Source organism: Echiichthys vipera, assembly GCF_963691815.1.
Source record: "Echiichthys vipera genome assembly, chromosome: 15".
NCBI lineage: Eukaryota > Metazoa > Chordata > Actinopteri > Perciformes > Trachinidae > Echiichthys > Echiichthys vipera.
In genome coordinates, this window is record NC_139840.1 from 6,640,899 (window position 1) to 6,656,651 (window position 15,753).

Consider the following 15,753-nt stretch of genomic DNA (forward strand, 5'->3'; position numbering starts at 1 on the left):
GGAAAGAGAGTGACAGAGGGAAAGGGAAAGACAGAGAGATGCAGTGATCCACAGCAAGATACAAATCGAAACAGACAGCAGAGAGACAAACAAAAAGACAGACAGACAGACATACAGACAGACCGAGTGACAGTCACTTGCTGTATTTGTCTGTTTGTGTCCTCGGTTGCTCCGTAGCCTCAGTTAAACACCTTGCAACCGACTGGTTCGGTCACAAACATTGGTTTTGCCTCGACAGCAGTGATTCATGAGCAAACCCCACCGGTGTTATATTCTCTGTTCTAAACTCTCAGTACTTGGTGGTGTCAGTTTTTTGCAGGGAAATCATCTGCAGCACAGGAGGAAATGATGCATTTTCTGTTTGTTCTGGATAAAAAGAAGAAGTCAAGTAGCAGCCATCACAGCGTGATGTTGCTGCTAATGTGGCAAAGCTTTAAAATGAAAAATGTCTAATGGATGCTGGCATTCAGGAAACTCTCCCTGCATCCCAACTTAGAGGTCACAAAGTCCCCTAAAAGCCTTCGTAATCTGCATTTCTAATCCTTTAATGGCCTGACGAGTTGACAAGAGCCATTCCAGCGTCAAAGGCTCCTCCAGAAGATGATGAATGAGCCGTACTCTGCACTCATTTCTAGAATGCAACCATTGTATCCACTCTAAGGCCACTCAATTTTTTTAATGCAGTGTTTAGGTGATCCTGGTCAACCCATGAAGTCAAGTTAAAGGCATACTTTACCCCTTTTAATCCAGGTCTGTGTCATAGCAATGTACACGCTGTATTCAGATGAACGGTGTTTGGCCTGGCTCAGTGGTGGAAGTCCCTGCAGAACGGAGCATCAGACATTTGCCGTGAGTGATGAAGTGATGAAGTGAAACAACGTGTTTCCTTCTCTTCAGATCTCTGCTGCTCCGTTCTGCAGGGACCTCTGCCACGGAGACAGTCCGATACCGTACATCTGAACATAATGCCCACATTGCCATGAGACAGACCTGGATTTAAATGAGTAAAGTATCTCTTTAAGTCAAAATCACAAGTTTGGCAGAGAGGGCTTTGCATTCTGGACAGCTCATGACCATTTTATATCCTTAAAACCTCGGTTTGGGTGAGGAAACATCAAAAAGAAGAAAATAAACTATATAGAGCTGTAAAGCTACATTCAGACTGGGAAAGATTAATTGTCCACTTAGTTTACGTGGCGTTTGCACTCACATGGTTCTCAAAATTAGCAAGATGGAGGCGAGCACAAAGCTAAACACCACAGAAACCACAGTTCATCAACATTTTTCTAGTTTTTTAGTCTATGGTTAGCTCGAGCAGTGATACACACTGTAGGGATGGTGCAAACCCTAATTTCATCTAAATAAGTCCAAAATCATTGAGATGAAATCGATCTTCTGGAAGTATCTTTTGAGAGGCTGCAGCTGTGCTTTTCCTTGCTGTGATGGAGAGAGTAGACTGTCTCCCTTCGGATCCAACCTATTACATTTGTTGTGCCCTCACAGCAAATTTCACCAAGATCACTTTTAAAAATGTATTTTCCCAAAGACAAAGAATTCAGCCTAAGTATCAGGGCAAAGGGAGTCCAGCTCCCCTCGAGACAAGCACGGGAAAACCCGCAGTCCCCTGACAGAATCGTAATGCCGTAACCACAACACTGATGGACTGACAGATGATCTCTGGGAAATGCAGTACAATAATGGCACAGCGCCAAGATCTGAGTACCTTAGATTTCTCAAGATTAACCGAAAAACACACAAGTGCTGATTTTTTTTTTCACATAACATCTCAAAAACTGTGTTTGACAGACTCATTCTGACTAAGTTATTATTTTAGCTTCCTGTTACATTGAAAAGTAAAACGTTTGATTGTTTCAAACTCTTAAATATGGCTTTAACACGCTCCTCTTAAATTAGGCATTAGGCAGGGAATACAGGGATTCCCTAAACTACCACTGCCAGATCTAAAACATACTGTATGCAAGTCCAAATTATCACATACAGACCTGAAAGGCACTTTTTCATATTTTACATTCTTTGCAATAGCAAGATCATATCTTCAAAGTCTGTGGCAGCTGAGGTATCGCGCACTTACATCAGAGGAAAAACTGATGAATGTTGAATGCTGCCGGGCTGTGAAGTTCTGACAAAAAGGGCCTCCAATGTGCAGCTCTGGCAAACTCTCACACCCAATATATATATATATATATATATACACTGTATATACATGCCTGTAGTAACTGCATGAAAAATGTCAGGCTGTCGCTGTGGGAAGGCAAAGGAATTTCAAATGATTTTTTGAAATGCAGGGGGAAAATGAAATGCAAATTAGGTGTGTTTCCATCAGAAAATAAATTGAATTTCCACACAGACTTTGGAGAACTGATTTCTATTTGGCAAGTTGTTATCGCGCTTTCGTGTCGGATAGTGTAAGTGATATTTCATGCTTTCATTTTCAAGATGGAAATCCAGGAATGCACTTTGCATACTGTAAAGCACTGACTGCAGCCACACAGGAGCATTAACACACTGGGGAGACATCATGTATGTATGTTTTGTTTTCACCGGGAGGACACGGTTACCACAGAACACCTCACACAGAATTTCTTAACCTGCAGACCTTTCTTTTTTTTGTTTTACATCAAGTGAGCATTAAACTTGACATTTACATTACATTTCTACTTCTTGGAAAGAAGCCCAGCTCTTGTTCATGCTGCATTACTGCAGTAACTCCATGAAAATTCACTCATTACCACTGTAGCTTATTAACAATTAGATTAAACTGTATCCACATGTCATTCGTGGCAGCGTGGCAGCAGTGGATTTTCCCTTCATCTCTTTTTTCTCATCGTTAAGATGAAAGTATCCTCATCCCTGTTTGTAGCTGAGTGTTTTTGGTCCTCTTGTTCACTGGGCTACAGCGAGGTTATTTCTCTTTTCACCGTTTCACTTCACAGCAGAATCTCATCTCCTCTGCCTCAGTGGAGTTCACATCACCAATTCTTATTGAAGGGGAAATCGCACAGCCATTGCTGAGCGAGGTCGTTATTTGGATAATGACTAATCTGCTTCCGACTTAATTCCATTCCTCTGATCCGACGGCCAGGTTGGAGTCAGAGGATGTAGCTAATGATGTGGCTCCAGCGTTGTCTGGGAATGTGGAGAACACACACACGCACACACACACACACACCCATACAAGATACTTGCACACATTCACTTGTAAGTCACTCACTTGCTCACGTACTGTAAGCACTTATACGTATGTATGAGCTCTCTTTAATGTCACGCATTGACACACACATTTGGCTTCCACTTAAATTCCCCCTTAAAGAAACTTAGTCAAAACATTTTCTCCTCATTATTCCACGATGTCATGTTTTTGTATCTACTCATTCCAGTTTTTCCTTTCTCTTTTTTGTGAAATATACAAATAGTAAATCATCTTTAAAGACTGCCTCTCTACATCAAATGGAGGACATGTACCGGAGATGTGTTTCTAATGTTTTATGCACATTTTCAAGATGACATATTTAATGTCTGAAAATGTTTGGATTTGAACCAGATCTTAAAGATAATGTGATTTTTTATTAATTTGGGGTCACAATTTGAGTGCATTTCTTTTAGATATGTTTTTATATTATTGAAACAGATCAATACAAAATGGTTTGTGTGCAATAATGAACCCACATAATTGTTTTCACCCAACTCTATAACTCTACTAACTGCTCTGCACCAAACAGCTGTAAGGCAAAGTTGGTGATAAGCTGGTGGAGAAACTGGTTCTGGGTCAACCATTTTTTTTTTTTTGTTCTCCAGAAATGTATTCCAGACAGTAGCTATGAAAAACTAAACCACCAAGCAACCATATTGGTTAAATAAAATATGTATATCGCCCCTCAAAGACCTGACGATTAAGTGTGCTGACATAACTTCCTTTATTACTGATGTCAAAGAAAAAAGGTTAAAATAGACTTTAGATGACTTTTTGACCCCTCACACAAACATTACTCCTATCCTGGTTCTAATCTCAACCCTTAAACCAAGTCTAAACCCCCTCCAACAACCATTTAAAGTGGTGAGGAGTGGCTAGACTGTCCTCACTTTGCAAACATGTCCTCACCCACAAAGTCTCTAGGGGGTCCTCACAAAGACAGAAATACAAGCGCTCTCTCATACACATACATTCATCCATGCAGTTGGTCTAATTTTTATTGAATGCATCATTCACAGCATTGACCTGCTCACTCATATGCACTCGCTCTCTCTCTCACACACACACACACACACACACACACACACACACACACACACACACACACACACACAATTGCCCTTCTCTTCTCACATGCTTTTTCACTCCGTGCTCATTTGGTGATGTTAATGCTAGCAGACATGTACAGTGTGCTCTAACAGCAAAAGGGAGGGGTGTGTGTGTGTGTGTGTGTGTGTGTGTGTGTGTGCAAGTGGGTATGTGCAAATGTGACTGTGCGTACATGTGTGTACCCACCGCTCTTAAAAACCTTAAAAACCAATTAACAGCACACAGCACCGCCCTCCCCCCCATCCTCCTCCAAATGAAGAGGTGAATTAAACATCACCAAGACCAGATGGAAAGAAATCAGAGAAAGGAAGAGAGAGGGATGAATAATTGAAGATGGAGGGGATCATAAAAAAGGGGGAAATAAAACTGAAATAAGAGATGAAATGAAATGTAAGAAAGCAGAAGTCAATTAGAGAGACTGAGAGAGAGCTGCAGGGAGAAGCAGATAGGAAGAGAGGGGAGGGATTGCTGCAAGTGTGTGCGTGTTTGTTTTTGTGTGTGTTCGCGAGCATGTGCGCACACTGTTTGTGTGTGTCTCTCCTGCCTGTTTTCCGGAGTCAAACTAACACAACGCAGTTGTTTGAAGTCGACAGCAGCACAGTCAGGATGGTTGCAACACAGTGATGATTAGACCACGTTCTCTTTCCCGAAGCTGTACTTCAGTAGGACTTCAACGCAGTTCTGTACCAGTATGCGTTTCTGTGTGTGTGTGTGTGTGTGTGTGTGTGTGTGTGTGTGTGTGTGTGTGTGTGTGTGTGTGTGTGTGTGTGTGTGTGTGTGTGTGTGCGTGTGCGTGGGTGTGTTTGTGTGACAGTAATAAGCTGTGAACGCGGGGCCTGTTTCCAAAAAGCGAGACGTGAACTGCTCACAAATGACCTTCTCTCACAAATTACCAATAAGTTTGCGCAACATATTCTCATCTGCAGGTTGTGTGATATCTTATGAAATAGGACATTCAAGTCAATGCTGTGAAACAGTAACCGGCAAGACTGTGAGGGTTAAGTTTAGACAACAAAAGCTGACGGTTAAGACTTGGTTATGTCCTCTTGGATGCTCATGAGTGTGTAGCAAGAATGGTGTTTGTTTCGATCAGTGAAAATTGTCATAATTAACTGGTCAAAGTTTTTGATAAACTTTTTTTTTTTTTACAATGAGAGGAGTTGGTACCGGGGCCAGTAGGTAAGTCTTTTAAAACCCTTTAAATAAACTGCCGGTTCACTAACTATGTTGTTGGTGCTTCGTTTTATATGAAGGGACTCTTCTGATGCTACTGCAGAGGTTTGGTGTTATTTTGAGCAGTATATGTGGTTAAAAAAGCCGTTTGAATGCGTTCACCGTGCTGCCCCGAGCTAATCAGTGTTAGCCACATCTGGCTGTTAACGATTGTTAGCAACTCTCCGGGATTTCTCCATTAATAGTTTATCCACGAAAAAAACTGTCTCAACGGCTTATTTGATGTATGCAAGTGTCAAAAAAGGGATGATTTTACGCCGGAATTACACTTTAATTTGAGTAATCTAATGGATTACATCACAAACTACATTTTAGGGCATGTATTCAGTAATCTGTGGTGGAATATATTTTAAAAGTAACCCTCCCAAAACTGCTTTCATGTGAGTCTTTGGAGTGATTTTTGTTCTGTAATTGACTACATTTGTTTGTGAGTGCATTTAGATTTGAATGTGCGTTCAAGTCTGCAGGCATTTGTGTAATTTGTGCATTGAATGTGTGTGTGTGTGTGTGTGTGTGTGTGTGTGTGTGTGTGTGTGTGCGTGTGTGTGCGTGTGTGTGCGTGTGTGTGTGTGTGTGTGTGTGTGTGTGTGTGTGTGTGTGTGTGTGTGTGTGTGTGTGTGTGTGTGTGTGTGTGTGTGTGTGTGTGTGTGTGTGTGTGTGTAATTCCAATAACTGCTCAGTTTGCTCAGTATCTCCACTGCGGTTGGCGTCACGCTGCTCCTCTGTTCTGCTGGAAGTGTTTGTGAGGGGAAATAAAAGCATCGTTTGGTGGAGAGGGGGACACTGGGAAATCACTGAAGCACTGTTTACAGTAAACACTGAGCGAGCCGGGACACACAGTGACAAAGTTATGATCCCGGTGTCTTTCCCTCTGTGCTCAGTTGCTCAGTCCTTCTCTGTCTCTCTTGTCTGCTCGCGTATCCGTCTCTGTCAGTTTAATGCTGCAGCTCTGGGGGTATAAATGTTGCATGAATTATATTCCCAAACACATCAAAATAAACAAGGCAGCAGTAAACATATCAACCATAGGAATGATGCAGTCGTCCCTCACGGCCAATCAGAAACAAACAGGTCGCTGTATTCTAACTTCAGGGACATGTGGCTTTTTAATGTGGCACAAGAGCCAGATTATAATTTTCTGTTGTAACTTTGTGTGTGTCTAACTCTTCATACTATACACCCCACTGCAGACCTTCATTCCTATAGGTAAGATAAATCCAGCAGAAACATTCAACGCAAACACAAATTAATAAGAAAACCTAATAAGATGCAGTGATGCAATAAACGTTGTTTGCATGCACATGCGATCTTGTGTAACTCTGTATCTATAATTCATCTATCCTTTTTTTGCTGTCATATGATGACATTCTTTCATGTAACACTTTCCAGCTTGAGTTTTCTCTCATCTGTAAGTGGGCGTTAAGGCCTGAAACAGCCGCTGCTTTGAGAAAGGCATAGTGTTTTAGATCCAGGGTTGCAAACGCGACTTGTGAGCCCCGGCTTATGTACGGATCCCAAACTGTGACAGCATCGCAAATGATTGTTACTCATTAGTTGTGCTGCAAGGCTCTTGCATACGTAAAGCTAAGACAGGTTTGATGTTACTTAAAGATTAATGAGACACGTCAAAATGAGCAAGAGGAGATGATCTCAGGCTACATATGAAAGTTCGATTAGTTAAAAAGTCCCCAAGAAGTTCCCTCTCACTAACAGACACCAAAACATTTCATCACAATTCACCATAATGAATGAAAATCTCTTCCTCTTTCTTGAAGTAAACAGCCAAAATACAGCTCCGAAGTTACAAAGTAAACTCCAAGGAAAGTGCACTTGAAGGTATTTGTTGGCCAACATCGCGCTGTGTTCCAGCAAGCATTAAGCCAAGCACAACCTTGCACTTTTTTTTTTTTGCTGGAGCCCAATTCTTCTGCATCCCTGCTGCATCAAAGCAGTCGTGCCATGGACATTTGTGAGGGGGCTGCATGCAATCAGACAGAACCAGTAATTATTCAGAAAATACTTAATCAACAAAAACCTTTTCCACTTTGAGAAGTGTCAAAACTTTTTTTTTAGTGCTGAAGATTCGTGTTTGAATGATTTCTAATCAGGCTGTCCTTGGGCACTGTTCTTGCATATACCTGATATGTTCTTTAATCTGTATGTTAAACATGTATATATTCCTGTGGAAATTACATCTGGCGCAAATAAGGAAATTAGGTGACGTAGTATGCTGCAAGAGCACCAACATCCACGTAGGGAGGAGGGTCAGGGCGGTGCATGGGTCCTTAAACACAGGACTTTTACCTGAGGTATCATCGTACACATCCCAAAAGTACTAAGTCAAACTACAACGTTTTTCTCATCTTAACCAAATAGTTTTGGTGCTGGTCGTTAAGTAGAATATCATGTTTTCTTTTTAAGATATCACATGATGACAATACGTTAATGAACCTCACCACTTCCATTCCACTTCTAAGTACAATTGTAAGCCAGAAAATGTCACAAAAACTAAGATAATAGCAGTCTTTGTCTCTCCCTCTTCACTTTTCCTTCCCTTTCTCTTCTATTTCTCTGAGGTTTACTCTTTCTCTTCCTCTTTCCCTAACACACACACATACTTTCACTCTTTTCTCTCTCTCTCAACACCCTTTTTTTTAACTCTCTTGTCCAAACTTTGCCCTTTGCTGCCTTTTCAGAAATGGCAAATATATGCACACTGCATACACAACACAACAATGGCAAATATGTACCCAGGCATGCGTGTGAACATGGACAATGCTCACACACGGACACAGCGTGCTCTCTCCTGCCTGAGAGTGGTGTGCGGTAGTTGAAATGGGAGCGAGCTGTAGCCCGGAGGCAGATCTTGGACATGAATACACCGAGAGGGTCAGTGAGGCAGTTTTTGGGGGGGTGGGGGTTAGCAGGATGAAGGCTTCAGGGTGTGGAGGAGTGCAGTTTAGGGTTACAATCCTCACAAACTGTCCTTTCATTTCTACATAGGAATGGTTTGCTTGCGGTAGATTGTATTTGGCCTTCGGTGGCCACATCGGCAGTCTTAAGTTCTTAGGCAACAGTGGGTGCATTCCTCAAAGAATAATGGGACCTTGTCTGAAAAGATGACAAGACGCCCCACGTTGAGGTCCTAAAAATGTGAGTTTTTTATGTTTTATAAAGAACTTCTCCGGTATTAGTTGGCAGTATGATTGTTGCATGGTATACCTGTTTGTAAATGTGTTCTTTCTTTCTTATCCTCAATCCAATCAAAAGCTTATAAACTGCTTGGAAAATGTGAATCTAATGTCAAACACTGCAAAGACAAGTGACTTAAAGAAATACTGTCAGACACTAAAGGGCGACTGCATTGCCAGTTAATGTACAGCACCAATTCAGAATACATCATTTTATTGACAACCCTCAGGAAAAGCAACACTTTTATCACATTGAGATTGGCACATCACTACCACTGTTTGTTGACTTTTTTCTCCGTGATGACTGTCCTATGGGGAAAATGACAGCATCAGTCATTTGTTAAATTGCCAGTGTTTACGTTTACCTGACAAGGACATCTTGCAGCCATTTGATTTGTGACCGTTCTGTGTTGTGAGGCTCTAGCCATCAATATGTCAATCAGTGGTTCCAGCACTTTGGCTGCACTTTCTCATCACAGGCATTCATATTCACCAAGTGATGTGTCCGAATGACTTTGGTGTTCCTCTGACTTTTCATCCAGCGCCATCATCAAGTCAAAATTTTAATTGGTCCAATATTTTGGATTTATGACCCAAATATCCGGTAAATTCCGCTGCTCATGCCTGCACTCACACTCACACAGGTTTAGACTCTTCGGTAACTACATTCTAGGTTCCACCCGAGGATGACAAGCAGAGTCCCGCACGTGGCCCATCGTGATGACTAAACACATCAGGGAGAATCCGCCACAGGCCTACATGTTTGAGCTAGCTCAGACAGAATGCCCATGGTGCTAACGTTAGCGATCTGCAACTAAGTTTTACTTTCAGTGTCCTGAACCTTGCATCAGCCATACCTAGACTCAAATGAGGAATATGTTGTCACTAGCAGACCTATCAGAATGGTAAACGAAGTTAGCATCTTTTATTAGTTTATGTTGTTTGTTGTCTGGAAACTGTCACGTGTTGTGTCAAAGCCGTTACCCTGTCAAAAAGTGTTTCACATATTAGGCAGTGATTGGTTAATGGATTAGTGACGTACCAACTAAAGCTGCCAGAATACGTTTGGATCTCAGAACTCGGAGAAATGCATCTCCTCCTTCAGGAGAGGAATGTGAAAACACCTCTCTAGTGACAAACTTTTTCTCACGTAGAAGTCACTATTGTCAATGTCAGACATTTTAGAGGAGAGAAACATAAGGACACTTCTCTGAATGGAGGCAACTTTAATCAAATGACTACCGCTCCAAACGTTAAAGCTTAAAATAAGTGTTAAATATAGACTGCATGAAAGATGGATGTAGTTTCTGTGACATCACCTCACTCCTGTACAGTTGTCATGAATGGGGAAATTAGCTATAGCAAAACTGTTTTTTGTACCAGGCTGTAACCATGTTTATTTCTGCTGTAAAGTTGGCCAAATATGATAATATGATCCTTGTATCTACCTGCACATAACCTTGAATAGATGAAACTGGTTATTTAGACACTTGATACTTGAATTAAGTCTTGCCTTGTCAGCACTAGAATACTCAAAACAAGTCAGACTAGATTTTAAATGGAAATATAGCATATATCTCTTACTTAGAAAGGTGGCAGAGAGTAGGTAGCAATGACAAAAACCTATTTTGTTGTTTGGTTATGTCTGTATGGTGAATCCTGTGGGCTCTACCTGCATCGAATGATGCAACACAATGAAACTCGGCTGTGTGTGTTACCCATGAGCATAAAAGGACAGATTCAAACCTGGAAGTACCCCTCTTGACTAATTGCCTGCATGAATGTATGACTTGTAACATATGACTTAACTTTCTGCTAGTCACCCAAAACCTGCACTTAGTTGAGTTTCTAGGAGAGCTAACCTATTCCAAGAGATTCAGTGTTTTCCTCTGCATATTAATACTTCAGCTCATGTTTAATGGAAAATGTAGAAAATAAATAAAAGATCTTTATATTTAATACTTAAATGCGTGTATATGTGTGCATAAATTGATAAAGGGCTCGATAGATACTACTGATATAATTGTTTAATAAAGCTTGGTCGGATGGAATAAAGAGGACAGCGTGAATAAAAGATATTAAAGACATTACGGATAATATGTTTGGACACTGAGGCTGTTATTGTAAAGCTCTGTCTATTGTACCACTGGGTCATCATTATGCAATGAGAGAGAGAGAGAGAGAGAGAGAGAGAGAGAGGAAGATAAGATATACCTAACATTATCCCTCAGGGTAATGATGCAAGGCATTAAGGATGAAGAGGAGGAAGGATAGGAGGAGGAGGAGGAGCGAGGCTGGGAAGATACACAGACAGAGACAGAGATAGGGAAAGACAGAAGACAGGCTGGTGGAGAGGGTGGGAAGAAGTGAGATAATAGAAACAGAGGAAAGGGAAAGAAATGTTCAAAGATGTGGAAAGAGATTGAGATACATAGAAAGAGAGATGCAGAGGCACAGAGGTGAGAAAAGAGAGGAGATGGAGAGAGCAGAAGAATAGAAACAAAGAGATGGTAAAGGACAGAAAACGTGCTGTGTTGAAAGCAAAGACGAAAAGGAAGACAGGAGAAAAGGAAATGGGAAAAAGGAGCATCACAAAGTTAGACGAGAAGAAAAGATGCAAGCAGAGTAAACCTTGAAAAAGAGAGCGAGATAAAAAAGAGAAAAGAAGAAGAACGAAAGTGAAGAGGGGATGAGAGAAAGAAAGAGAGAAGACGTAAGCACATGGGAGAGGAGATAGACGGGGAATTTGAATGTGGATGGGGCAGAAGAGATAGAGAGGTGTGTGTGTGTGTGTGTGTGTGTGTGTGTGTGTGTGTGTGTGTGTGTGTGTGTGTGTGTGTGTGTGTGTGTGTGTGTGTGTGTGTGTGTGTGTGTGTGTGTGTGTGTGTGTGTGTGTGTGTGTGTGTGTGTGTGTTGGGGGGAGGAGGGGGAGTATCCCGTAGGGTTAATTACATCTCTGTTCTCTGTCAGTGCGGCTCTCTTCCGCGATTTGAGTCCCTGCTGCAGGCTGACAGGCCACACACACAAACACACACACACACACACACACACACACACACACACACAGACAAATAGATATCCACAGACTCATAAACACAGATAAATACGTACACATACATGCACACTCACATAACATGGCACACAAACAGAAATGTTCTAATTTTTGTCTTTCTGTCATTTTTTGTCTCTGTCTCTGCCACACAAACACACACACACACACACACACACACACACACACACACACACACACACACACACACACAGAGTAACACACCGTCCCAGGAGACCATGTGTTGTTCTGTGCAGAGTTAAACACGAGGAAGAGGGCCCTTACTGTTAATAGCTGTTAATTTTGCATAAATCATGCATAACATGACCCACATGTAAATCACTCATGTCAGCAGGATATCACATCCCAGCAGCTCCATCTTCTTCGTCTCTATAGGAAACAGCAGCAGCTTCCATTTTCATTGTTTCGTCTCAGCTCCTCTGTTTGTCTTTGACTCCTGAAGAGGAAAAGGAGATCCAGGCTCCAGTCTGTGAGAACCATGATCACTTTTCCTGTCAGGTTTCAGGAGATAGAAATCAGGGTTATCTATCTTATTATGAATAAATAAAATACATGTATGGTATTCTTCATATACTGTACATAAGAGACTAAATGTACAGTATATGTAAGTAGTGGTAAGTAGTGAGTCTTAACATATCGGCTATTAATCTCATTTTTGTTCTAGTAAAATGTAGAAGAAATAGTATTTGAACATCCTCAAACCTCTTATTCTGCCTGTGTGTGTGTGTGTGTGTGTGTGTGTGTGTGTGTGTGTGTGTGTGTGTGTGTGTGTGTGTGTGTGTGTGTGTGTGTGTGTGTGTGTGTGTGTGTGTGTGTGTGTGTGTGTGTGTGTGTGTTAATTATGCCTCCCAGGTGTTATTTGTTGTACCTATGTTGTTCAAAATGCCTTTGTGTGAACCTGTGTTGAGTGTTATACATGTATGTGAAGAGAAAGACAGTGATGAGAGATTTTCTTGTAGAGACAAAGTCATTTAAGTTGTGTCGAGCATAATAACAGTTGTGTCATTCGCTGAAAGTGACAAAAGGTTGAAAGAGAACAGCGTTTTAGCCCGTGATAAATCTGACTAAATAAAGGCTTTTAGTATAACTTTGCTCCTCAAGTGTTTCAAGGACTTTTTTCTGTGAGCATTCATTTTGGAGCAGAATGGCCGTTATTTGAAACTACACAGTATATAGAGAGGCGTGCAACAAAGGTCCACGATCTTATTCAAACTGGTCCTATTTGACTGTTCAAACTGGTGCCTCTAATAAGATTCATTCATTCATTCATCTTCAACCGCTTATCCCGGGGTCGGGGTCGCGGGGGGCTGGAGCCGATCCCAGCTGACATCGGGCGTGAGGCGGGGTACACCCTGGACAGGACGTCAGTCTATCACAGGGCACATAGAGACGAACAGACACAGACAACCATTCACACCTAAGGGCAATTGTAAAGTAATCATTTAACCTAACACGATGCCATAGTTTAATGAGCAATGATTTACAATTACAAATGAAAGAACATAAGTGCAGAAAAAGGAAAACAAGCAAACTGAATAAATGTCTAAATCGAACACAAGCAGATTTGTGTTGACAAAAAATGTTATGTTGTAAAACTTGTGTATACATTGGAGGCAATATTTCAACATCACATCCTCTGCTTTATGTCTACGCAGAAAAAAAACCTCCAAACAACAGCAATAGTTGAGTGCTTTAAGGTGGATTTTACCTTAAACTTCAAAAGGATGAACAACTTTCAGCTCACAATCACAGCAGTCGTCTTCTTGGTTCAGTATTCAAAATGAAAGTTAATGAAACATCAAAGTGCTTCTTGTGAAGTCTGAAGATTCCTGTCTTCAATGAAGGAGCTTTCTGCACAAATAACATGACGGGTCGTGTAATCCTCCTGACGAATCTCCCTGTTGTTCACACCTTTGTGCTTCAGTCCCACTGAGACGTGTTCCTCAGTGCCACGGCCGGCTTTATTAACCAGTTATGCCTCAATTAGCTAATAGGATTGTTTTAACCATGATCCAAGAACAGAATAGCCCACAGGAAGACAAACACCAACCCTGTGAACGTGTGTGTGTGTGTGTGTGTGTGTGTGTGTGTGTGTGTGTGTGTGTGTGTGTGTGTGTGTGTGTGTGTGTGTGTGTGTGAGTGTGTGTGTGTGTGCCTGGATGTGTCCTCAGCCATGTGACTCAATGTGCAGTTGTGTGCGTGTGTGATTGACTCAGTGAGGTGTGTGAGTGTGTGTGTGTGTGTGTGTGTGTGTGTGTGTGTGTGTGTGTGTGTGTGTGTGTGTGTGTGTGTGTGTGTGTGTGTGTGTGTGTGTGTGTGTGTGTGTGTGTGTGTGTGTGTGTGTGTGTGTGTGTGTGCCTGGATGTATCCTCAGCCGTGTGACTCAATGTGCAGTTGTGTGAGTGTGTGAATGACTCAGTGAGGTGTGTGTGTGTGTGTGTGAGTGCATAAATTGGTTGTGTGCAAGAGCATCTGTTTGTGTGAGATTCAGTGCGTCTCTGTGTGTGTGTGTGTGAGTGCATGTGCGTGTGCATGTGTCATCTAAGGCACCACAGTCACCGTCTCTGCCTTAATTAACGTGCCTTCTTGCAAGACTTTCTCCCGAATATGAAACAATTTTACCTGATGATGCAAACGGCTGAAAACAGCGCCGAGCTGGTGCCTCGCCTCCTCACCTGACACTTTCTCTTTATGCGAGAGCGCTAATATATGCCGGAGCTACACTTGTAGTTTTTATATCCGTGTATTTTAGCGGCACTGCAATAGCCAAAAGGCTTATTTTGCTGGAGGAATTGTGTGTGTGTAAGCAAAATCCTTTGTACTGTGTGATGAAAAAGAGCAGGCTCTATCACAGCTTGGCAATGATGTTCTAGCACACTTACACATCCATGCAGGCACACACACACACAAACACAAACACACACGCACACATTCCCACATAAGCCTCAGTAAAGTCCAGGGAAAACTTGAAAAGGGGGCAAGAAAGAGGCGAAACAGAAGCAAAGGCACAGAGGAATGACACATATGCAAATTTGAGCAATTGAGCTCGGGGTCCAGTTAAAAAGAGAAATGATTAAAACGATTTGGTGTGAATTCTCCTGCGTCCCTCCTTTCAGCCAATGCACATGTGCATAAACGCAGGCAATTCAATTCAAAACCTTACTGTCCCCTAAGAGAAATTCCCGTCATAGACAGGGTTTATATTAAAACACACTGATAATAAAAACACATAATAAAAAAGGACAATAAAAACACCATCCACACGATAAAGCCACCTTACAAATCACCCTAACAGCCACCGTATGGACAGGCACAAGTCGATAAGACCGGAGAGAGAGAGACTGTGTAGCTCGATACAGTGCAGTAAAAGATGGAAGCTCATGGCCAGGTCACAATGAAAGGAACTTCAAATTGATTTCCTTCTCTGTCCCTCTGTTGCAGTGTGGTGCATTCGCTTCTCTCAGGAGCCCGCGGACCAGTCGGTTGTGCTGGGAGAACGGGTGGTGCTGTCCTGCTTGGTCTTCAACTACAGCGGCATCGTCCAGTGGACCAAGGACGGCCTGGCCCTCGGCATCGGAGAGGGTCTCCGAGGTGAGGGAGGGGAAAGAAATCCTGTAGTGGGAGAAGAAGAAGAAAAAAAAACCCCAGCTTGGTGAAGCTGCAGGGATCAAAGTGGAGTGAAGAGGGGGAATAACTCAGCTACGGTTTCAGCTCAGTTTTGACTGTAAGAACCCTGACAAAAGCTATTATGGCAGAAAAGTGTAGAGGGTTTCTTAACATTAAGGGAATGAACACTGAACATAGAGAGAGAGTTAAGAGCCATAAGGGATATGAGTGACAATCTGGGCAAAAATGAGTCCTGTATATCATGGCGAATTAGAGAAAATCCCTCACACTGCTGACAAAAGCAGACGCACATTTGCAGTTACATTTTAAGC

The 15,753-nt window shown here is 42.0% G+C and overlaps 1 protein-coding gene across 2 annotated transcripts in view; it reads left to right on the forward strand.

Annotated features, from left to right (window-relative positions):
- Window positions 1-15,753, forward strand: part of kirrel1b (kirre like nephrin family adhesion molecule 1b) — a 74,372-nt gene that overhangs the window by 29,945 nt on the left and 28,674 nt on the right. For both annotated transcript variants that reach the window (XM_083928200.1, XM_083928201.1), the window contains exon 2: window positions 15,257-15,406. In XM_083928200.1, coding sequence (XP_083784326.1) covers window positions 15,257-15,406 — 150 coding nt within the window. The remainder of the gene's footprint in view (window positions 1-15,256; window positions 15,407-15,753) is intronic.